Below are 25965 nucleotides of genomic sequence, written 5' to 3' on the forward strand. Positions count from 1 at the left end.
TTGAGCAGGTACGAGGCAAGTTTCTCCCCTGTATGGTTGGTGATGTTTATGAAGGTTGTGAAATGCTCAACTGGTCCGCTGGGTAGCACATAATGCAAGATGACAGTCAGCTAATCTACACGTGACACATCTGGTGTTGAATCAACGGACACTGAAAAATATCCCACATCTTTGATCTCACCTACAATGGCTGATAGGGTCTTCTTTACCAGCAGTGCAATGAATTCATCACAAATAGTCTTTAATAGATATCATATGATGTATGGCCTTTTCCACGATTTGTGTGTTTATTGATGTGCTGAGCTAAGAAAGGGTTGAACTTACCAAATAGCTCTAGAACGCCATAGTAATTGCCACTCTGTTTCGATTCAGCAGTCTCGATTGAGCAACAGAATGGCAGACCACACTCAGCAAGAAAAACTGGTTTCAGCTACGTGTCTGAGAACGTTCTTCCAATAAGCATGAGCTTCCAAAAAACTAGTTTTCCATTTGGGTATCAGTTCTGCCACTAACTTTCTTTGGGGCATGGTAGCTGCTAACTGACAATGTATGCTGCTCACCCATTGTATGATTGGTAATGTATGCAGTATTCTTCCAATCACTAAAGGCTTTGCAGAACATTGCCCACTTTTTGGTATCAGAAAACAGGCAGCAATAAAAACAGTACAACTTGCTTGCCAATCTGTTTGTTAGGCTTCACATATTCAAACACTGCTTTGGTCAGATAACTATTCTGATTGGTGTACTTTTGCTTAGTCAATGAAAAATCAGCATCTAGATTCTGGCATTTCTGTGGGCCTCTCTCAGTTCAATATGCAATAAGATCTTGAGAAGTCATGTCCCACTCGCCTGGATTGTTGGAGGAGGATATTTTTGTATTACTATCACTGGGAAAGTCTTCAGAGGAGTGGGTCGAGACGGCAGCTAGAGAAGCCGCAGGAGGCTGCTCCTTTTCATCAGGCACAGGCACAGCAGGTTCACTTGGGCTGGTATTCATCTGGACTTCCTCACCACCAGACTTAGTAGAAGGAAAAAAACATTAGGAGAGAAGAGTACTTTTCAGCACTACATTTTGTCTTTGCCGTCTTTCTTTGGCCTCCTTCAATTTCTGCCATCCTCCTTTCTTTGACATGGTTTCTATTTTCCAATGTGGGCATACTGTGTACAAAGTTTAATATTGTTTGGGCCCACACACACTTACTTAGCCCACAAAGACAAAATCACAACCATCGTAAATTGAATTCACAATCTTGATGGATTAATTCGTTCAAAGCAATATCTAATGAGACAGAAAATTTCCAGTGGCCCCACTACCATTCCTCAGCTGTTACTTCAATATGGAAGAAGGGCCTACGTAGGGCCTAAAAATTAGGGCCTAACGTAGGGCCTAAACATGGACGGGCCTAAGGCTATAGCCTTACTAGCCTATGGGTTAATCCAGCCCTGGTCTAAATCCATTGCCGTGGGCTCCTTCCTACCAGTGTCTGTTCAGTTTGGACGTGGCCCAGATAGTCCATTTAGTTGGGCAGCTTGCTTCCACTAGGGTCCTCTTGTTGGTCTTGAGCAAGGCCTTGTCACAGTCCCAGGCTCCTTTGGGCGGGGCAGCTGAAAGTTTTAGTGAGGTCAAGCCCCACAATGTCCCTGGGCTTTGCCCATTCAGTCGCCCACAGTGCCAGAGGTTCCTAGGTCTCCTCCACAGTCTCCCGTGGCTGGGGAGACAGTGGTTCCTTCCATGTGGCTGCCTTGGCAGGCAAGTTAGTGATCCTTCCCCTCAGTTATAGAGGCGACTAGCTCCTGCCCCTTTGCCAGATAGCCCCAATTTGAGCCTGGCTCTCTCCTTTTCTTCCCCCTCCACACCTGGCATTAACTGCAGGTATAAGATGAGAGGAGGGAGGGGATTACCTGGGCCCAAAGGCTCTCTTTAACACTTCATGTGCTGGCTGGCAGTTTCTCTGCTTCATCACAACCTTATAAAGCATATTGTGTCTCTGAAACTGCCCTCCTCTCACACACACCTTTTAGGCATGCATTGCATGTGCTGCAGAAAAGCATCTCATTGGGCAGAACAATCTAAGGACTTGAGGCTTGGAAGTCTCCACCACACCGAGACTGGGTATAGTGTTTGCCCATTCAGAGTGGGCAATGGATGGGACACTCCTAACCCACAGATGCCTTGAAAGACATAGGATTTCCTCATTTATCTCAGGCCCATACCACCCATGGTATAGCAAAGGCTCCCCATTCCTCTCCATAACTCCTCAAGGGCCTTTTCTGCCATGACCTATCCCACCTTTGCTTGGCTCACTCCCCACACTCTTCCCCATACAGATGAATTTATGAAGGAATATAGTAGTTCACTCAAGTGTGTGCATTAACTTACTCATGAAAATACTCACTAGCTTCTCAAGGGATGCTGTATGGCCCTGTAAAAACTCAGAAACCTTACTGTGCAGAAGGGCAAATGGGTGATGTTAAAAACTCAGAAACCTTACTGTGCAGAAGGGCAAGTGGGCGATGTCACATTGCCTTCACCCCCCCTCCACTAACAGACTTTGGCCTCAAAAAAGCAAGATTTCTGCTCCTAACATCCCTTGCATGAGGAATATGAGAAAAAATTATATGGCCCATGCCCTCTTTCTCAAAGCAAGTTATAGAATATTCATACAATTTAGTAGTGTTATAATGCAAAACTGTTTTATTACAGCACTAACTACACATTACATCTAACAAGTGACATTTCTAGACAAAACCAATATCCTTACTCCAGGGAGATCACAATCTAACAACAATTTAAGAAAGAGTGGCACATGGATGTTATTGAGTAAATTTCAGGGAGCAGGTGGCTTTTCATATGTGACTTGCAGAAGGAGGTCCTTATCTAGTCAGTATTCTAGAAAAGTTAATTGCTTTCAAAGTGATCTTTAATACTTCAAATCCTCTTTACTCACTGTCTGATTTTTTACTTTTTCAAAAAAAGAGTTAAATATTCCAATTGTGACTAAACTAATAGCCGGGAGCAAAAAGTAGAGGTTGGGATTAGTGCTTAAAACTACAGTCAGTTTAAAGCAAGCATATTTTATCCTTTTTATCTTGATCCCAAACAATAGTATTTACTTGGAATAAGTCAGCTACAGTAACTGCCACTAGTCAATGTTTGTTCATAGTGGTATCCTAAAGAAAGGAACACATTTTCTTGCACACCACTGTGAGAGAGCTAACTTTTGATGGAAATTAGCGTAGCATGATGGGGCAGATTTCAAAAGGTACAAATGGCAGTTAGGCACCCACTGACTTTGTGGGAATTTGGTACCTAACTGCCATTCACACTTTTGAAAAAAATCTCCCTCAATGTGAAGAGCTAAATTTTGCAATTGTTCATATTGCTTATTCAATTTCTGTTCCAGCAGCTCTGTTTCTCACCTATGAGGATCGGCAAATCACAGAAAATAGAAGACACTAAACCCAGATGCGTGCCCAAAACAAAACAAAAGCTCTGGTATGGAAACAGCTGGGTATTAACAGTGAAGTGGCAGCAGCAAGTATGCCACATTACTTCACAGTGGCTTTCATCAGTATTACCACAAATAGCTTTTAAAGCTGGTGTAGGATTTGTCCAGAACAGTGTGCCACTCAGTTTCATAACTTGCCAGGGGAATAATTTACAGTAGAGCAAAAAGCAACTGCCACAGCAATCTTGAGTTTGTGCCACCCCTTTTCCCTCAACACAGTGTGAAGAATAAAGAGAGTTTTTTCTACTGTTTAGCTATGTTTACTTTCCATTGTCTGTCTCAAAGCCTGCAGCACCACTGGTCTCCCCAGAGCTCCTGAACCCATTTATTTTCCAGACAGTACTTGCCCGCCTCAAGCAACACTAGTGCACCCTAGAAAGTGTTGCTCATGTCAGTCAACAGGAGTAGCACTCAGAACCTTCTTGAGGAATATATTCTGATGCAGTAGTTAATACTATGCTGCTCAGTATTGCCCTTCTGATTCCTTCTCCATTTTCTTCTTCAAAATAGACCATTTCCTTTAAAACATTTCTGGAGATTTTGGGGACACGGGGAAGACAACTAAGAAGTGGTCTACACAACAATTTAATTAAACTGGCAGAATAAGTGATTTAGTTAAAGGGATGCAATCTCCTAGGGTGGATGTAATTGTACCAGCATAAAGGAATAAATACCAGTATAACTACCCTCATTAATCATGAGGAGAAGCCCAAATAGCTCCACAAATCCCTGCCTTGTTTCACCAAGCCTTTCCTTACATTTATGTATAAATGAACAAGGAACCATTAGACATGCAAACAGTGCCATAAGAAAAAAAAGTTATCCTCCTGGTTCAGGCTCTTTGACAAGGTAGCTTAGCCTAATGAATTGCAAGCCTGACCAGTAGAAAGCCTTCACATCTTTGACCCTTCATAGTTTATTTTATGGATGTTATTCGGGATATCCAGCTTCACAAAGACAGGGCCAGACTGCAATACCATGTTAGCAAAACCTGACTAGGTAAAACAGGACTATAGTTGTGTAACAAAAACTACTTGATGCAAAACAAATATACAAATTGTTAAGTGTCTGGCATCCTCATTAACGAGTTATTTTGCCTAACATTCATCAGTTTGTCACACAACTATCCTTAGTTCTGGTATCTCGGATATGGGTGTAAATTGGACGGGCTGGGCAAAACTGTTGATCCAAGGAAGTTTTGTACATAAAAGTTACCTTTATTCATTGTAGTTTTTCTATTGCCAAGAAAGTATTCAAATCATCATTTGAGAAATACTTGTTGCAATTTTAATATATACATTTAAATGTGAAACAAAAGAGGACCTTATTCTATTGCAAGCAGACAACGATTAAAGTAAATTGAAACAAGAGGGAGCCATCACTGTTTACCTAACTCAGGGAGAGTTCAACTTTGCTTCTAGCAGAGGACAATTTCTGCTCCACACCACAGCCCCTTACTTTAACATCTGGGTGTATGTCTATTCTGTGCAGTTAGCTGGGCTCTTACAAGTTTCTGACCCAGGTTTAGAGGGGTTTTAAGCCTGGCCCAGCCAATTGATTTTGTGTATGTGAGAGAGAGAAAGAAACCCAGGCTCTGTTGTAACGTGAGCTGGAACTAGGGTTGCCAATTTTGGTTGAACGTATTCCTGGTGGTTTCATCACATGACATAATCTTTAGTTCAAGATTAATCTTTAATTCCTGGAGACTCCATGATAATTGTGAGCAGGGCTTGGCTATGGGAATGCTCACCTCCCCCTGGTTATAGAGAGGGTGGACTCCTTTGTACGGTTTAAGCAACAATAGACAGTATAACGATAAGCACAGCTAACTATTATTCGTGTCACTACATTACTAATGTCAGACTCATTATTATATACAGGTAACTCTAAGGCCCTTAAAACACTGCACCTGTGCCCGCTGTAGTGCTTCAGTGAAGAATCTACCTATGCTTATGGGAGGGCTTCTCTCACTGGCGTAGGTACTCCACCTCCCCAGGAGGTGGTAGCTATGCCAATGGAAGAATTCTCCTGTCAACTTAATGCTGTCTACTCCGGGGTTAGGTCAGTTTAACTGCATTGCTCAGGAGCATGGATTTTTCACATCCCTGAGTGACAAGTTACACACTGACCTAATTTCCTAGCACAGACCTTGCAATAGTAAAACCTCTCTCTCTCCTTGATGCACAGGTGCCTACTCTCATTGATGCCTAAGAAACATGAGTAGGCATTATTCATTGAAGCACAAGGCTCCTTGAAATTTCACAAAAAGTCCTGCATATTTCAGTTTTGCAACAAACATGATCAGCACAAACCTCCTCTCTCCAATACACACACACACCCCCACCCCCACCCACCCCTCTACCCTGGGAGGTTGAGGGAAGGTGACATGCACATGCTAGGTTCCCAGTAAAAGCAGCTCTATCAAATAAACATAGTGTTCTCTGGTAAATTAGATTATGTTCAAAGCTGTCCATTTAGCCAGCAATTGGCAAAGAAGGCAGTCCTTTGTCCCACAAATTCCAAGAACCATGTTCTAGTCTCACCCCTTAGGGCAGGGGTGAACAACCTGAGCCTGAGAAGGAGCCAGAATTTACCAATGTACATTGCCAAAGAGCCACAGTAATACATCAGCAGCCCATCAGCTCCCCGACCCCGCTCCCAGCACCTCCCACCCACCGGCAGCTTAGCCGATCAGCGCCTCTCCTTCCTTCCCTGCACCTTTGGATCAGCTGTTTCGTGGCGTGCAAGAGGCTCTGCGGGGGGAGAGCGGAGGAGTGAAGGCACTGCAGGCTCAGGAGAGGGGGTGGGAAGGGGTGGAGTGGGGGCAGGGCCTGTGGCAGAGCCAGGGGTTGAGCAGTGAGTAGCCCCCAGCACATTGGAAAGTTGGCACCTGCAGCTCCAGCCCCGGAGTCGGTGCCTATACATGGCCACCCCTGCCTTAGGATGCATCCCAACAGGAAAAAAGTGTGTGTGTGTGTGTGGGTGGGTGGGTGGAGGGGGGCATTTACGCCATCTGTTGGTTAATGGCAGTTAACACTGATTAACTCTTAGTATGAAGAAGACAGTTTGTAGTTTTCACATGTGTTAGCAGGTTGAAGTACATACTGGGGGCAAGCCTAGGATTTACTTTGGCCTGTGTGAAAACTGCAACTGCCTTATCCGCACTAGGATTTTACCATATGTTAGCTAACACTATTTTTTTTTAAATAAAAAAATAAAGCTACACATTTTGGCCTTAGAGTTACCTAGATAAAGTCCTGAATTACATGTGAGTATCCTGACAGTCTCACTAAGGTAAACGTTTGTGTTTGAAGGATGCTAGTAATTAGTAGGTTTCAGAGTAGCAGCCGTGTTAGTCTGTATCCACAAAAAGAACAGAAGTACTTGTGGCACCTTAGAGACTAAAATTTATTTGAGCGTAAGCTTTCGTGGGCTACAGCCCACTTCATCGGATGCATAGAATGGAACATATAGGAAGATGTGTGTATATACACACACACACACACACACACACACACACACAGAGAACATGAAAAAGTAGAGTAAGAGGCTAATTAAGATGAGCTGTTATCAGCAGGAGAAAAAAAAAAACTTTTTAGTGATAATCAAGATGGCCCATTTAGACAGTTGACAAGAAGGTTTGAGCATACTTAACATGGGGAAATAGATTCAATATGTGTAATGATCCAGCCACTCCCAGTCTCTATTAAAATCCAAGTTAATGGTATCTAGTTTGCATATTAATTCAAGCTCAGCAGTTTCTCATTGTAGTCTATTTTTGAAGCTTTTTTGTTGCAAAATTGCCACCTTTAAGTCTATTACTGAGTGGCTACAGAGGTTGAAGTGTTCTCCTTCTGGTTTTTGAATGTTATGATTCCTGATGTCAGATTTGTGTCCATTTATTCTTTTGCATAGAGACTGTCCGGTTTGGCCAATGTACATGGCAGAGGGGCATTGCTGGCAAATGATGGCATATATCACATTGGTAGATGTGCAGGTGAACGAGCCCCTGATGGCATGGCTAATAGGATTAGGTCCTATGATGGTGTCACTTGAATAAATATGCGGACAGAGTTGGCATCGGGCTTTGTTGCAAGGATAGATTCCTGGGTTAGTGTTTTTGCTGTGTGGTGTGAGGTTGCTGGAGAGTATTTGCTTCAGTTGGGGGGCTGTCTGTAAGCAAGGACTGGTCTGTCTCCCAAGATCTGTGAGAGTGAGGGATCATTTTTCAGGATAGGTTGTAAATCTTTGATGATGCGCTGGAGAGGTTTTAGTTGGGGACTGAAGGTGACAACTAGTGGCGTTCTGTTTTCTTCTTTGTTGGGCCTGTCCTGTAATAAGTGACTTCTGGGTACTCTTCTGGCTCTGTCAATCTGTTTTTTCACTTCAGCAGGTGGGTATTGTAGTTTTAAGAATGCTTGACAGAGATCTTGTAGGTGTTTGTCTCTGTCTGAGGGGTTGGAGCAAATGCAGTTGTATCGTAGAGCTTGGCAGTAGACAATGGATCATGTGGTGTGTCCTGGATGGAAGCTGGAGGCATGTAGGTAAGTATAGCGGTCAGTAGGTTTCCAGTATAGGGTGGTGTTTATGTGACCATCGCTTATTAGCACAGTAGGGTCCAGGAAATGGGCCGCTTGTGTGGATTAGTCTGGGCTGAGGTTGATGGTGGGATGGAAATTGTTGAAGTCACGGTGGAATTCCTCAAGGGCTTCTTTTCCATGGGTCCAGATGATGAAGATGTCATCAATGTAGCGCAAGTAGAGTAGGGGCATTAGGGGACGAGAGCTGAGGAAGCGTTGTTCTAAGTCAGCCATAAAAATGTTGGCATAGTGTGGGGCCATGCGGGTACCCATAGCAGTGGCGCTGACTTGAAGGTATGTATTGTCCCCAAATGTGAAATAGTTGTGGGTGAGGACAAAGTCAAAGGTCAGTCACATTTTGTCAAGTTTACCGTGACATTGTCGGAGATACTGTTCCTGATAGCTTGTGGAACGTTGGTGTAGAGAGCTTCTACATCCATAGTGGCCAGGAGGGTGTTTTCTGGAAGATCACCGATGGATTGTAGTTTCCTCAGGAAGTCAGTGGTGTCTTGAAGATAGCTGAGAGTGCTGGTAGCGTAGGGCCTGAGGGGAGAGTCCACATAGTCAGACAATCCTGCTGTTAGGGTGCCACTGCCTGAGATGATGGGGCGTCCAGGATTCCCAGGTTTATGGATCTTGGGAAGCAGATAAAATACCCTGGTCAAGGTTCTAGGCATGTGTCTGCACAGATCTATTCCTGTGCTTTTTCAGGGAGTTTCTTGAGCAGATGGTGTGGTTTCTTTTGGTAATCCTCAGTGGGATCAGAGGATAATGGCCTGCAGAATGTGGAGTTAGAGAGCTGCCTAGCAGCCTCTTGTTCATATTCCAACTTATTCATGATGACAACAGCACTGTACTGACAGCACTGGACCCATGAAAAAGCCACCCTTGAGGAATTCCACCATGATTTCAACAATTTTCATCCCACCATCAACCTCAGCCTAGACCAATCCAGTATGCCAACATTTTTATGGCTGACTTAGAACAACGCTTCCTCAGCTCTCGTCCCCTAATGCCCCTACTCTCCTTGTGCTACATTGATGACATCTTCATTGTCTGGACCCAGAAGTCACCTACTATGGGACAGGACAGGCCCAACAAAGAAAATAACAGAATGCCACTAGCTGTCACCTTCAGTCCCCAACTAAAACCTCTCCAGCGCATCAAAGATTTACAACCTATCCTGAAAAATGATCCCTCACTCTTACAGATCTTGGGAGACAGACCAGTCCTCGCTTACAGACAGCCCCCCAACCTGAAGCAAATACTCACCAGCAACCACACACCACACAACAGAATCACTAACCCAGGAACCTATCCTTGCAATAAAGCCCAATGCCAACTCTGTCCACGTATTTATTCAAGTGACACCATCATAGGACCTAATCACATTAGCCACGCCATCAGGGTCTCGTTCACCTGCCCATCTACCAATGTGATATATGCCATCATGTGCAGGCAATGCCCCTCTGCCATGTACATTGGCCAAACCGGACAGTCTCTATGCAAAAGAATAAATGGACACAAATCTGACATCAGGAATCATAACATTCAAAAACCAGAAGGAGAACACTTCAACCTCTGTAGCCACTCAGTAATAGACTTAAAGGTGGCAATTTTGCAACAAAAAAGCTTCAAAAATAGACTCCAACGAGAAACTGCTGAGCTTGAATTAATATGCAAACTAGATACTATTAACTTGGATTTTAATAGAGACTGGGAGCGGCTGGATCATTACACATATTGAATCTATTTCCCCATGTTAAGTATGCTCAAACCTTCTTGTCAACTGTCTAAATGGGCCATCCTGATTATCACTACAAAAGTTGTTTTTTCTCCTGCTGATAACAGCTCATCTTAATTAATTAGCCTCTTTCTCCACTTTTTCATGTTCTCTGTGTTTGTGTATATATATCTTCTTACTACTTGTTCATAAATTCATAGATATTTAGGTCAGAAGGACCACTATGATCATCTAGTCTGACCTCCTGCACAACACAGGCCACAGAACTTCACTCACCCACTCCTGCAAAAAACCTCTCACCTATGTCTGAGCTATTGAAGTCCTCAAATCGTGGTTTAAAGACTTCAAGGAGCAGAGAATCCTCCAGCAAGTGACCCGTGCCCCATGTTACAGAGGAAGGTGAAAAACCTCCAGGGCCTCTTCCCATCTGCCCTGGAAGAAAATTTCTTCCCAACCCCAAATATGGCGATCAGCTAAACCCTGAGCATATGGGCAAGATTCATCAGCCAGATACTACAGAAAATTCTTTCCTGGGTAACTCAGATCCCACCCCATCTAATATCCCATCACAGGCCATTGGGCCTATTTACCATGAATATTTAATTACCAAAACCATGTTAACCCATCATACCATCTCCTCCATAAACTTATCGAGTTTAATCTTGAAGCCAGATAGATCTTTTGCCCCCACTGCTTCCCTTGGAAGGCTATTCCAAAACTTCACTCCTCTGATGGTTAAAAACCTTCGTCTAATTTCAAGTCTAAATTTCCTGGTGGCCAGTTTATATCCATTTGTTCTTGTGTCCACATTGGTATTGAGCTTAAATAATTCCTCTCCCTCTCCGATATTTATCCCTCTGATATATTTATAGAGAGCAATCATATCTCCCCTCAACCTTCTTTTAGTTAGGCTAAACAAGCCAAGCTCCTTGAGTCTCCTTTCATAAGACAAGTTTTCCATTCCTCGGATCATCCTAGTAGCCCCTCTCTGTACCTGTTCCAGTTTGGATTCATCCTTCTTAAACATGGGAGACCAGAACTGCACACAGTATTCCAGATGAGGCCTCATCAGTGCCTTGTAGAACAGTACTAAAACCTCCTTATCCCTACTGGAAATACCTCTCCTGATGCATCCCAAGACCGCATTAGCTTTTTTCACGGTCATATCACATTGGCGGCTCATAGTCATCCTATGATCAACCAATACTCCAAGGTCCTTCTCCTCCTCCGTTACTTCTAATTGACGCATCCCCAGTTTATAACTAATATTCTTGTTATATTAATCCCTAAATGCATGACCTTACACTTCTCACTATTAAATTCCATCCTATTACTATTAGTCCAGTTTACAAGGTCATCCAGATCCTCCTGTAGGATATCCCTGTCCTTCTCTAAATTGGCAATACCTCCCAGCTTTGTATCATCCGCAAACTTTATTAGCACACTCCCACTTTTTGTGCCAAGGTCAGTAATAAAAAGATTAAATAAGATTTAAGGTCCCAAAACCGATCCTTGAGGAACTCCACTGGTAACCTCCCTCCAGCCCGACAGTTCACCTTTCAGTAGGACCTGTTGTAGTCTCCCCTTTAACCAATTCCTTATCCACCTTTCAATTTTCCTATTGATCCCCATCTTATCCAATTTAACTAATAATTCCCTATGTGGCACGGTATCAAATGCCTTACTGAAATCTAGGTAAATTAGATCCATTGCGTTTCCTTTGTCTAAAAAATCTGTTACTTTCTCAAAGAAGGAGATCAGGTTGGATTGGCACAATTTGCCTTTTGTAAAACCATGTTGTATTTTGTCCCATTTACTATTGACTTCAATGTCCTTAACTATCTTCTCCTTCAAAATTTTTTCCAAGACCTTGCATACTACAGATGTCAAACTAACAGGCCTGTAGTTACCCGGATCACATTTTTTCCCTTTCTTAAAAACAGGAACTATGTTAGCAATTCTCCAGTCAGATGGTACAACCCCTGAGTTTACAGATTCATTAAAAAGTCTTGCTAATGGGCTTGCAATTTCATGTGCCAATTCCTTTAATATTCTTGGATGAAGATTATCTGGGCCCCCCCGATTTAGTCCCATTAAGCTGTTTGAGTTTCACTTCTACCTCTGATATGGTAATATCTACCTCCATATCCTCATTCCCATTTGTCATGCTACCATTATCCCTAAGATCCTCTTTAGTCTTATTAAGGACTGAGGCAAAGTATTTGTTTAGATATTGGGCCATGCCTAGATTATCCTTGACCTCCACTCCATCCTCAGTGTTTAGCGGTCCCACTTCTTCTTTCTTTGTTTTCTTCTTATTTATGTGGCTATAGAACCTTTTACTATTGGTTTTAATTCCCTTTGCAAGGTCCAACTCTACTTGACTTTTAGCCTGTCTCACTTTATCTCTACATGTTCTGACCTCAGTAAGGTAGCTTTCCTTGCTGATCCCTCCTTTCTTCCACTCCCTGTATGCTTTCTGCTTTTTTCTTAATCACCTCCCTGAGATGCTTGCTCATCCAGCGTGGTCTACAGCTCCTGCCTATGAATTTTTTCCTCTTTCTTGGGATGCAGGCTTCCGATAGCTTCTGCAGCTTTGATTTAAAATAATCCCAGGCCTCCTCTACCTTTGGATCCATAAATTCTTCAGTCCAATCCACTGCCCTAACTAATTTCCTTAATTTTTGAAAGTCAGCCCTTTTGAAATCAAAAACCCTAGCTGCAGATTTATTTTTGTTAATCCTTCCGTTCAATTTGAACTGAATTAGCTCATGATCACTTGAGTCAAGATTATCCCCTACAACCATTTCTTCTGTGAGGTCCTCACTACTCACGAAAACCAAATCTAAAATGGCATCCCCTCTAGTCGGTTCAGCTACTACTTGATGAAGGAATCCATCAGCTATCACATCTAGGAAAATCTGAGCCCTATTATTATTACTAGCACTCGTCCTCCAGTCTGTATCTGGGAAGTTCAAGTCTCCCATGATCACACAGTTTCCATTACTATTTACTTTATTAAAAACATGAAAAAGGGCTCTATCCATATCCAAATTAGATCCCGGCGGTCTATAGCATACCCCAAGCACTATCCCAGGGGAGGCTCTAATAGCTTTCTTCCCCAATGTAATTTTTGCCCAGATGGACTCTATCTTATCCATTCCATCACTTCTTATTTATTTACATTCTACCTCATCATTGATATACAATGCTACTCCACCAACTTTACCTTTCTTTCGGTCTTTCCTAAACAGCACATACCCTTCAATACCTGTACTCCAGTCATGACTACTATTCCACCATGTTTCTGTTACCCCTATAATATCTGGTTTCACTTCCTGCACCAGTAGCTCTAGTTCCTCCATTCTGTTACCTAAGCTCCTCGCATTGGTGTACAAACATCTTAATTTTTGCTGTTTGGCCTCACTCACATTCTGTACCCTATTAGGCACAGTCATTCTACAGCCAGTATAACCTATTAGACTGGTATCTACACTGCCCTTCCTCCTTATATACATTCTCCTACCCACAGCTGTATCCTCTCTTACTTCGTTTTCTTTCCTCTCAATGCTAAAATCCAGCATGGAGATCATCTGGACATCTCCCAACCACCTCCCCCAGATTCCTAGTTTAAAGCTCTCTTAATCAGTTGCGCCAGCCTCCATCCTAGAAGTCTATTTCCTTCCCTACTCAGATGAAGTGCATCCCGAGAGATCTGTTCTCTGTCCATGAATGCTTCCCAGTGGCCATACATCCCAAAGCCCTCCTTATAGCACCACTGCCTAAGCCATCTGTTGATAGTCATAATCTTGTCACACCTTTGTTGCCCTTCTCTAGGAACAGGCAAAATCCCACTAAAGATCACCTGATCCTCAATTTCCTTTAGCGTCTTCTCCAGCCTAGCATAGTCTTCCTCAATACTTTCCAGCAAGAATCTAGCCGAATCATTTGTTCCCACATGAAGGATAATTAAGGGATTCTTTCCTGCTCCCTTTAGGATCCTTTTCAACCTGAGGTCTACATCCCATATCTTAGCACCTGGAAGACAGCACACCCTCCTATTCTCTGGATCAGCTCTGGTTACAGGCCTGTCTATTCTTCTTAGTAAAGAGTCCCCGATCATATAGACCTGCCTTTTCCTGGTGACGGTGCTATTCGCCAGTCTATCCCCTGTTCCCTCTGGCTGTAAGTTCTTTCCATTCCTATTCTCCCTTGTAATCCTCTTCAACCCATCCTGTATCCTCCTGGGGCTCATATTTGGTGTAGTCTCCATTAACTCTTCCCCTTTTCCTATAGGACTAGCCGCTCTTCTCTTCTTCCTTGCCCTTCCATCTTCAGTGATTACCTGAGCCCCTTCTTCATTTTCCAACTCTGCAAACCTATTCTTGAGCTCTATTTCTCCTTCACTAGCCCGTCTTTTCCTCTGCCTGGTTCTTTTAGTCACATGTTTCCACTGACCACTTTCCTCACCCAGTCTCCCCTCAGAATTCCCCAGTCCTGCTTCCATCTGCAAGTCTGAGCTTTTCCCTCCAGATACCTCATATCTTTGCTCCATAATCTGCTCAAACCCCTTCCTAAACTCAACCAGACTTTCCACCTGCATCTTTTCCTCCATCAGCTCTATCAGACGGCATTTCATACAGACAAAACTTTTACCAGGTACTCCCTCCAGGATCATGTACAGACCACAGCTTCCACATCCAGTCATCTTCATTGTGTCTTCCACTACATGGGTCACTCCCACTGCTGCCTCTGTATCTGTCATAGCCTTCCCACCTAAACCCTGTTAATCTGGGAAACACAAACAACACCAAAACACCACCACCCACAGCACAAACAAACCCCAAACAAGCACCACAAGACAAATTCCCATTCAAACGCCCCTGTTTACAGCTCCGTTGGCTAGCTCCTGTGCCGCTGCCTGACCGGCTGCTACCTTTTAGGACCCCTAGTCAGAGAAGCCCCGCCTCCTAATCAGGGCTCAGCTTCTCTCCCAGCACGAAGCCCCTACAAGCCTCTACACGTACAAATACTACAAATACAAAGCCAAATACAAATACCTTCTCCTCCAACAGAACTCCCACTCAAACTCCCCTGTTTACAGCTCTGTTTGCTAGCTCCTGTGCCGTTCCATTCTATGCATCCAATGAAGTGGGCTGTAGCCCACAAAAGCTTATGCTCAGATAAATTTGTTAATCTCTAAAGTGCCACAAGTACTCCTTTCAGAGTAGCAGCTGTGTTAGTTTGTATTCGCAAAAAGAACAGGAGTACTTGTGGCACCTTAGAGACTAACCAATTTATTTGAGCGTAAGCTTTCGTGAGCTATAGCTCACTTCATCGGATGCATTCAGTGGAAAATACAGTGAGGAGATTTATATACACACAGAACACGAAAAAATGGGTGTTTATCATGCACACTGTGAGGAGAGTGATCACTTAAAATGAGCTATTATAGCAGGAGGGGCGGAGGCTGTTTTTTTTAGTAATTAGTAGCTCATTAAGTAGATATGGTCCAAATGTGGAGGCCAAAATCTGCATTGCAAAAAGTGTTAGTGTCCTTAGTTGCACTTCTCACCCCCTAACATTACCTATTGTCCAGGTTAAAACAGACAGTTTGGGGAAATGGCTCACCAAAAAAACAAACAGAAAAACCCAATAAAAACAAGAATTCAGGGTTTCTCAGTTGCTTTTACCATATTCTTCAGAGTAATCATGTTCATGAACTACCAAGCCCTTACAGTTGTGACATTAGCTTGCACAGTGTGAATTAATGTAATGTTGTCCAAGTCTGCAGCCAGTCAGTAAAAAACAAACAACAGCACCAAAAAGTGTCAGATTTCCCCACCACCATTTATCCAAGTGAGGTGATACTGTGAAGGCTAATTAAGGCCATTTAAAGCCCAACTATTAACCCTTTCCTTGCTGTATGCTCTGTTTAGCTCGAAAATTTGTCTCGCACCAACAGAAATAGGTCCAGTACAAGATATTACCTCAACCTCTCCACCTTGTGTGTCTACCTTTCCTTACTGTCATGCTAGAAACATCCAACTAATAATCATGGGGGGTGAGGGGGAGATACTTAGCACACATCCTATGACTCCCTCCATCAACTGGAAGCAATTCCAATAAGGTTGCAGATTTTGAACAGGTTAAGTACTATAGTGAAATATTCTGAACAAATGAGACGTTTGCTACTACCTTAAAAATTATAAATAGCATCTATCATGTCACATAAAAACATGCTGGACTCCTGCAGTGCCATTAGAGATTGTCTGGAATATCTCTAAAACATGATCCTCGAGCAGCCATGGCATCTCATCTTAAAAAAACCTAGTATTTAGAATGGCCCCACATTGTTAAAATAGGATGCACCAACTAGAAAAATAAAAAAAATTCCTGCAGAAATTAAACAGATTTTGCTAAAAGTCTCCACAGATTTGTACTGTCCTTCCTGCAATGCTTAAATGAATTACTACTGAGAAGCCTGGCAAACCTCCTAAATTTGGAAGACATCGGTTCACATGATCGGAAATTGCCCTATGTTTTATTTAGATTCTTCAACACAATTTCCAGTGCACATAAGGCCAAAGTAGTTTGGTTTATCTTTATGACACTGGCTTACGTTAGTGTTAGTATTCTTTCAACCAATGTTCAAATATAAGAATAGCTGACGTTTATAGTTTTATTTAAAACCTGAAATTAAGTCCTCATTTGAAATATTGATTCAATTTTAAGCAGTAGAGTTTGGAGAGGGTGAAAACTTATAAACCTACTAATTCTTAAATTTATCTAAATGAGCTCACAATTACCTCATCCGCAGGGACACCACGCCTCAACATTCATAGAATAAACAAAACTAGCGTCTGTGCGGATTTTGCTGTATACTCCAGAAGTTAGGGGATTTCTTAAAATATTTTCTAATCCTTGTGGTTCAGAGGCACATCTTCAGAGGCAACATTGCATCCATCCATTTACATGCTGAGCCAGACATACTGAAACAACTCAAGTGCCAATGTTACCCAATTTTTTTAATGGGGTGTAAACGATGAAGCTTAATTATCAGTACCTTTCATATTCATTGAATTGTGGAATCAGCCTGGCTGAGCAGAATTTGAACTTGGTGCCATTCATATTTGGGGCTAGAGCTGGTGCCAGAGGAGGAGGAAAAATATCTAATCATGAGATTTTTTTTGGAGCTGTATTCTCTCTTCACCTCTTCCTTAACAAAGGTGCCAGCTATAACCCCACATTCATATGGCACAAAGTTCAAATTCCACATAGCCAGTCTGATTATAGGAATATAGAAGAATCTAATCAAATCTCATCTACTCCAACCCTATCAACAAGGACTATTCTCTACAGAGTTTTCTAGTGTTTTGTCCAATTACAATTTAAATACTGCAATTGATGGGATATCCATCATTTCTCTTTCAAAAATTATTCAACTGTCTAGTTGTATCTCACTGTCAACGTTTTCCTTGCTTCCTGTTCCGGACTTTACATTCTCTTCAACAACCTGATCCAATCCAGTTTGTGGTCCTCTCTAATCCTTCCCAAATCTTATACCTCATCCACACAAGAGACACAACATGGACAATTGCAAAGATTTCTAACCCCTGACCCCAGTATGCCTCAACCTTGACCTAGAAGTACCAACACAAGCGCTGAAGTTGGGGAGGGGGGGGAGAGGGGCGGGCGTAACTTCAGTCTTCATAACCATTCAAACACTTGCCTTCAATTTTGAGTCTACCAATAAGGAATCCCAATTAGTATCAACTGCAATGGTTATTTGGGGGATTTAGCTACCTATTCTCTAGACTTTACTATGACCACAAATTCATAAGCTTCCAGAAAAACTTGTGGTCACTACTTACCTGAGCTAAACTGGATACTTTTTAATACTAAAATGAACCTCCACATGTCTATCTTCCAAAGCATGCATATAGATAGCTTAGAATAGAGGGGAAAACTGAAAAATAGTCGTGAAAGCCCAGAAAGCGGTCTACTCTACATCAGTAAACCTCAGATGTTCAAATACTGAAGACAGAATTTGATCATTTTATTCATCATACATCAATATTCTCTGCTCACTCAAGAATGACATATCCGCAAGCAATAAAAAGGTCAAACTATCAAGTTTAAAAACAGTCCTGAGTATAGATACTGTATAATGGCCAACTCCCTGTCTTTCCTCATGATTTACATAAAAATAAATTTAATAAATCATGTTATATTGTTGCTACAGCCATTACTTTTCCAGTTGCTATGAGTTAGAAAGAGCTGCCTCTAAAAAGAGCTGACAGTGAATGAGGAAAAAAAAAAAAAAGTCAAACTGCACTGTAATTTCACCAACATATCAAGAATTTTGACAGAAATCAGTAAATATTCTCCATATCACTATACTGATTATATACCAAAATAAAAATCAAATTCTGTTGTCAAATGTCACCTTCAAAGGATGTGTATATTTTTGTTGACATATCTGTGAACTAATTCAGTATAAATTCTGTGTTTTGCAAGTGCCCCAAACACAAAGTTTAGCAGAATAGATGATAGTTGATTTGAAATAAGAAATCTCAAGTTTCAAAGTCAAATCCTCTGCCCCTTTTCCAATCTTGTTAAAAAAGATCTTGTATAACACAGTAGATTCTGCAACAAGATACCAAAATTTTGATCACTCAGTATCAGACCACAGGACTATAGTTTGTATTTTACTGGATGTTGTAGAAATGATGATTGGGAATCAAAGAACAAAAGAATTTATTAAAAACAGAATGACCTCTAAGAACTTAAATGTCATTTTTGTTTGTATAAAAAAAGGGGGGGCACTTAGAGACTACTGACCCTTAAAGACATAGAAAAGGGGGGGCAGAGAATGTGGGAGGAAATAGGGTACAGTTGTATCCCTGATGTATTGCATATCCACCTTAGTTGTTATGGAAGGATATAATTAACCTGCTCTCCTGAAGGCTAAAGGGGGGCGGGGGAGAGAACCTCTCCCACACGAAATGACATTGATACTTAGCTATTTCACAAGGTTAACTAATAGGCAAATACTAAACAGTCTGCAAATATATTCTCTTGTAGCAAACTATTTACCACCAGCAAGCTACATTTTCTGCTGTTTAACATACCTATGAGCTCCCAGAAGCCAAGATGTACGATCCCTTTCTGAGCTATGCAGAATGAAGCCTGGAGAGAAACTGAACACTACTGCAATAATAAAGGGTAGAAATGCAGTGTGGAAGCATGACTAATCTGTGATTGAGTATCTCCCACCTACAGTATCTCCTTCGCAGTGTCACATTTTTACAGTACAGACACATTTTGCTGATGAAACCACATCACATGAGGGAAGTAACTATAAGATTACTGCAGAGCCATCCTACTCAGGTAGAAAGGGCTCAAATTAAGTGAAAAGGACCACGAAGTTAATTTAGATGCCAAAATAGTTGCCCACTGCTGTCCGTTCTTTCCTTTGAAGAGGCTGGTATTGGTTCTAAAGTCCATGATTATATTGCTGTGAAATCAGCTGGGGGAAAGGTGTGACAGTCATTTAAAGCAGATTTTTCCTAATTTAAAATAGAACACTCCCCCACCCGCCCAAACAGAAGTGCCACATGCATTGCTAGCAAGGGGCACGCTGCTTGTATGACATGCAGTAAGGATGGGGAGTCGGACTGGCCACCTCTCCAAACAAAAGGCGCAGGCGAAGAGACAGGATGGTCAGCAACACCAAGCCAGCAGTGCGCTCCCCCCGCGGAATACAGCCAGGAAGAGACAGGAAACTTTTGGGGGCTGCTCCAGGGCCTCCCGCCTGGGTCACGGAACAGGACCTTAAGCCACGGTCAACGCAGGCGACCGCACGTGGGGCTTACAGGGGGTGCAATGAGCCCCCGGCCAGACGTGCAGGGAGAGGGGAAAGCACCAAGCGGGACCTGCCGAGCGGAGGGAGGCTGCACGGTAACCAGCGCCAAGCGGTACCTGCAAGAGCGGGGGAGGGGGGCACAACACAACAGCCCCAAGCGGGGCTCGCCAAGGGAGGGGGTGGGCGCAAGGCGGCCAGCCCCAGGCGAGCGAGGTTTTACGAAGCCGCCCATCACCGCTGCGTCGGGGGGGCGGGGGAGGGGGGCGCTCAGCAGCCAACACCAGACAGGACCTGCCGGGGCTCGGGGGGGGGCTCGGCAAGGGGAGCAGGCGGGCCTGGCCAGCAGCCCCTGCTCTTAACAACAGCCCCCGGAGCGGTGCCGGCGGCCGCAGCGCTGAGAGGGGGAGCGGGGCTCCGGCCGCGCCTGCCCGGGCAGCGCCCCCAACACAATGCGGCCCCCCTGGAGACCCTCCCCCGGCAGCACAAAGCGCGCCCGGCCCGCACCCACCTCGAGCGGCGCCGGGCGCCCCCAGGGTTTTGGTCACCGCCTTCCACACGTTGCAGCCCAGCAGGCAGAGCAGAAGCGCCGCCGACCTGCTCATTTCCACCCGCCGGCGCCGCCGCAACCGCCGGGAGGGAGGAAGGGACTCGCCGCTGCCCGGAGGAGGCGGAGAAAGCGCCGCATCAGGGGCTGGCCCGCTCCGCGCCTCCCTCCATGTTGCCTTTCGCTGCGGCGAGAGCTGCTGCGGCCCCCCCTGCTATCCCCTGCCGCATCCTGGCCCCGCCGCTGCGTCCCCGCGGCCGGCGCCTCGCAAAGCGGGAGGGGGCGGCAGGGCGCTGCTTATTTATTTATTTGTGTGAGGGGTCCCCAAAGGCTGAGGCAGCCGGGCTCTTAACCCTTTCTGCCCCGCTTCAGCAGCCGCGCAGAGCCGGGAGGGGGCTCCACCTGCAGGCCAGCCCGCGGCAGCCAACCCCGCATCGCCCCAGCAGAAAAGCAGGAGATGCCTAGCACAGAGCGGGGCGCTGCTAGAAAGAGTAACAGGGCAACCTGTGGCAGGGGAGACGCGTCCGACAGGCCTGAAGCCCGGCTTTGCCAGCCCTTTCGCCCGAGGAGCTCATCCTCCTTCGAGACAGATTACTGCTTGCGAGTTCGTGCAAAGCTCCTATCACCCACCCTCAACCTCCAAGAGCTAGAGCATTTACCTGCCAGCCACTCTCCACTCACTCACTGTATTTGGACCTCCCCCCCTTTTTTTTTCCTTTATAGATATAAAAATGCATCCTGTGTGATGCTTGGTTCTTGTCCACTGGCTCAAGACTAGTATTATTAGATCTTTCCTCATTCCCATCTGCAATCCAGCAGGAAAACAAGAATGTGATGATCGAAGAGCAGACATCAAATATGATAAGTCACACAAAATACCCTTAAATGGCTTCTTGTAACCCAAGTCACAAGCAACTGGGTCTCCTTAATGCTCAGTGAGAGTCAGTTTTGCTCCTGCTCCTTTTATGTAATATTTACTTCTGTTATGTTTGTGGGGCAGACCCCTGAGCTGTTCTGTTTGTTTGAACTTTGTGTGAAATTGTCTAAAAATGTCACCATAAAACTGTTAATGAACAGGAGCATCTAGCAGTTAAAGCACAGGCCTTGGAGAGAGGAGGCCTTGATTCTGTACCCACTTCTGCCATAAACTCAATGTATGACCTAGATAAGTCACTTAGGACTAGCTAGTAACATTTCATCACTGTTCTATGTAGGAGGCTACAAGAGGAGCATTGAGGAGATTATGCCTAAGGCAGGTAGAGTATCTCCTGAGACTTCTTCCAGGATCCATCCTTAAGGGCTTCCCTTGACATGTCAGCCCTTCTCCCTGGGCCACTGTGAAGGGGGTACCAAGCCATGACTCTAACATCTCCTTTTGCCCACCCCCTTTTTGGCATCTGCTTCTCTACCATTGACAGACTTAATACGAGAAATCCTTGTACAGGTCTGCTAGGGAAGGAGAGCTTCTAGCATATACACTCATAGCCTCTGTGTACAAACCCCACACTGAACAAGGGGTGAGGGCTCCAGCAGGGGGTGCAGGTTCTCTGGTGGGGCTGGGGATGAGAGTTTTGGGATGCAGGAGGGTGCTCTGGGCTGGGAACGAGGGGTTTGGAGAGCAGGAAGGGGATCAGGGCTGGGGCAGGAGGTTGGGGCGCAGGGCAGGGCTCAGGGGTGCAGGCTCCAGGTGACACTTACCTCAAGCGCCTCCCAGAAGCAGCAGCATGTCCCCCCTATGGCTCCTACGCCGAGGTGCAGCCCAGCGGCTGTGCACACTGCCCTGTCCGCAGGCACCACCCCTGCAGCTCCCACTGGCTGTCGTTCCTGGCCAACGGGAGCTACGGGAGCAGCACTTGTGGCGGGGGCAGTTTGCAGAGTGGAGGCCCCTGGCTGTCTCTACAGGGCAGGAGCCAGAGGGGGGATATGCCGCTGCTTCCGGGAGCTGCATGGCACGGCCTCTGACCCTGCTCCCCAGCTGGAAGGTCAGATGGAGGCAAGACCCAGACCCCACTCCCCAGTGGAAGCTAGAGGGCCGGATTAAAACGGCTGGTGGGCCATAGCTTGCCCACCCCTGCCTTAAGTAGTAGTTGATTCAGTTTACCTATATGTAAGGTTATATACCTGTGAAAGGTCAATATACGGTTGCCAGGCATCCAGTTTTCAACCAGAACACCTGCCAACCAGGCCATTAGAAGTCCAGTGGGTGGCACAGCAGGGCCCTGGGGCTAAGGTAGGCTCCCTGCCTACCCTAGCTCCACACGGCTCCCAGAAGCAGCCATCAGGTCCTTGCGGCCCCCTAGGTGCATGGGCGGCCAGGGAGGCTCTGGGTGCTGCCCCCGCCCCCAGTGCCAGTTCCACAGCTCCCATTGGCTGAGAACTGTGACCAAGGGGAGCTGCAGGAGCAGTGCAGCCTTCTTGGCTGCCCATGTGCCATGGGGCTGCAGAGACCTGGTGGACACTTCCTGGGAAACCCAGGAAGTGCAGGGAGAGGGGAAAGTACCAAACAGGGACCCCACAGTCCTTTCTGCACCCCAAGCCTCTACCCCAGCCCGGAGTCCCATGACACCCCAAACCCCTCACTCCCAGCCCCACCCCAGAGCCCATCCCCCCCCACACACACCCCAACTCCCTGCCCCATTCTGCTGAAAGAGTGAGGGTGGGAGAGAGCACGCGAGGGAGAGAGGCGGGATGGAGCGAGCAGGGGCAGGGCCTCTGCCTCAGAGCAGGGGTGTTTGGTTTTGTCTGATTAGAAAGTTGGCAACCCTAGGTTAATACCCCACAGTGGTGTGGTGAAGCTCAATTTATTGTTCAAACTATGCTTAGACAAAAAGTGCTATAAATGCAGTGTATTATATTATTACTTTTAGGAAGCCGTATTCAGTTTCAGTTCAGAACTACTTTTCCTAAGTAGTAAGAGACTGTGGAGTGTTCCTCTTCAAAATTTTTCTGAAGATCGTGTCTTCCAGAAACTTTTAACGGTGGTTTTGCAATGCAACATACTTCTCATTTCCCTTCAAGAGTCTTTTCTTCAATTGATTTTAAATCAATTTTCTGAGTTTGGTGCCATGTGGTAAATGTTAATTGCTTGAAATTATTCAGCTCTCTGCAGTGCAGTCCATGTGTAGCCTAATAGTAAAGAAAACTTGATTAACAAAAACGAACAGGCTGCATATCAAGTATTTAAGTATGGTATTGGACTCCTGTCTTCTCCCTCCTCCTCTCTCTCTCCCTGGAAGACTTTTTGTTTAAACAAAAACAAAAAACAAAACAAACCAACCCCCCCACCCCCCCAAGAACCCATAGTAGCAGATACATGGAGACAATCCAGCTCAGATTTTGAGGCAAGAAAGAATTGTCAGGATAATCAATTCTAACCTCAGGTGTAACACAACAAATTTCACTCAGTAATCCCTGCATGAACTTCTAGTTAAGATAGAACACATAGCTAGAGTTGGAATCCACAAGAGTCAAGGGAATCATGCCAGAGAAGAACTTCATACCGTGTTTTAGGGTCTGCTTTTCTGTAGTCAAGAGTTTTGCACCTTACAAGAGACAATGGTCAAGAGGCAGTGACACAGTGCTACTTTATAGTCTATTTTGAGGGGTTGGTTCTGTCATCCTTTACCTCTATGTGAATCAGGAGTAATTCAACTGATGTCAATGGAGTTAAACTAGTACAATGGATATTTTAGTCAGTGAGGAAAACTAAAGCAAAATACAGTACATTTTTCCTGACTACAGTCCAACTGTAGATCTTTAATTTTATATATTTTAGACATCAATAGCTAAAATATTCAAAGCATTATTGACATTTTAAAATAATGCTTTCGGAGCTCTATATGCTGTGTAAAAGTTATCCTTTCCATGCCTGTGTATTTTTAATATAATCAAAAAGGGTGCTAATCCATGCATGCATGTTCAGTAATTTACAGCTATCAATCTAAGCAACAAATAAAAATAATCAAGTTATAGATATGCTACTTCAGTTCTGGTCCAGCACGTTTGGCTATCTGTAACAACTAAGGAATCCTTGTGGCACCTTAGAGACTAACCAATTTATTTGAGCATAAGCTTTCATGAGCTACAGCTCACCTCATTGGATGCATACTGTGGAAAGTGTAGAAGATCTTTTTATATACACAAAGCATGAAAAAATACCTCCTGCCACCCCACTCTCCTGCTGGTAATAGCTTATCTAAAGTGATCACTCTCCTTACAATGTGTATGATAATCAAGGTGGGCCATTTCCAGCACAAATCCAGGGTTTAACAAGAACGTCGGGGGGGGGGGGGGCACTTCAGATCAGCGGCACTGCTATGGGTACCCGCATGGTCCCACAGTATGCCAACATTTTTATGGCTGACTTAGAACAACGCTTCCTCAGCTCTCGTCCCCTAAATGCCCCTACTCTACTTGCGCTATATTGATGACATCTTCATCATCTGGACCCATGGAAAAGAAGCCCTTGAGGAATTCCACCATGATTTCAACAATTTCCATCCCACCATCAACCTCAGCCTGGTCCAGTCCACACAAGAGATCCACTTCCTGGACACTACAGTGATAATAAACAATGGTCACATAACCACCACCCTATACCGGAAACCTACTGACCGCTATTCCTACCTACATGCCTCCAGCTTTCACCCTGACCACACCACACGATCCATCGTCTACAGCCAAGCTCTGCGATACAACCGCATTTGCTCCAACCCCTCAGACAGAGACAAACACCTACAAGATCTCTATCAAGCATTCTTACAACTACAATACCCACCTGCGGAAGTGAAGAAACAGACTGATAGAGCCGGAAGAGTTCCCAGAAGTCACCTATTACAGGACAGGCCTAACAAAGAAAATAACAGAACGCCACTAGCCGTCACCTTCAGCCCCCAACTAAAACCCCTCCAATGCATTATTAAGGATCTACAACCTATCCTGAAGGATGACCCAACACTCTCACAAATCTTGGGAGACAGGCCAGTCCTTGCCTACAGATAGCCCCCCAACCTGAAGCAAATACTCACCAGCAACCACTAACCCAGGAACCTATCCTTGCAACAAAGCCCGTTGCCAACTGTGCCCACATATCTATTCAGGGGACACCATCACAGGGCCTAATAACATCAGCCACACTATCAGAGGCTTGTTCACCTGCACATCTACCAATGTGATATATGCCATCATGTGCCAGCAATGCCCCTCTGCCATGTACATTGGTCAAACTGGACAGTCTCTACGTAAAGGAATAAATGGACACAAATCAGATGTCAAGAATTATAACATTCATAAACCAGGCGGAGAACACTTCAATCTCTCTCGTCACACGATTACAGACATGAAAGTTGCTATATTACAACAAAAAATCTTCAAATCCAGACTCCAGCGAGAAACTGTTGAATTGGAATTCATTTGCAAATTGGATACAATTAACTTAGGCTTGAATAGAGACTGAAAGTGGCTAAGTCATTATGCAAGGTAACCTATTTCCCCTTGTTTTTTCCTACTCCCCCCCCCCCCCCCAATGTTCTTGTTAAACCCTGGATTTGTGCTGGAAATGGCCCACCTTGATTATCATACACATTGTAAAGAGAGTGATCACTTTAGATAAGCTATTACCAGCAGGACAGTGGGGTGGGAGGAGGTATTTTTTCATGCTTTGTGTGTATATAAAAAGATCTTCTACACTTTCCACAGTATACATCCGATGAAGTGAGCTG

The 25965-nt window shown here is 44.6% G+C and overlaps 1 protein-coding gene across 1 annotated transcript in view; it reads right to left on the reverse strand.

Moving 5' to 3' along the window:
• The window catches only part of FAM171A1 (family with sequence similarity 171 member A1), a 139141-nt gene extending 118838 nt beyond the window's left edge, over nucleotides 1-20303 (reverse strand). The window contains exon 1 of the mRNA XM_077809429.1: nucleotides 20210-20303. Coding sequence (XP_077665555.1) covers nucleotides 20210-20303 — 94 coding nt within the window. The remainder of the gene's footprint in view (nucleotides 1-20209) is intronic.
• Between the last annotated feature and the right edge of the window lie 5662 nt (nucleotides 20304-25965).

Source organism: Eretmochelys imbricata, chromosome 2 (genome assembly GCF_965152235.1).
Source record: "Eretmochelys imbricata isolate rEreImb1 chromosome 2, rEreImb1.hap1, whole genome shotgun sequence".
NCBI classification, from domain to species: Eukaryota; Metazoa; Chordata; order Testudines; family Cheloniidae; genus Eretmochelys; species Eretmochelys imbricata.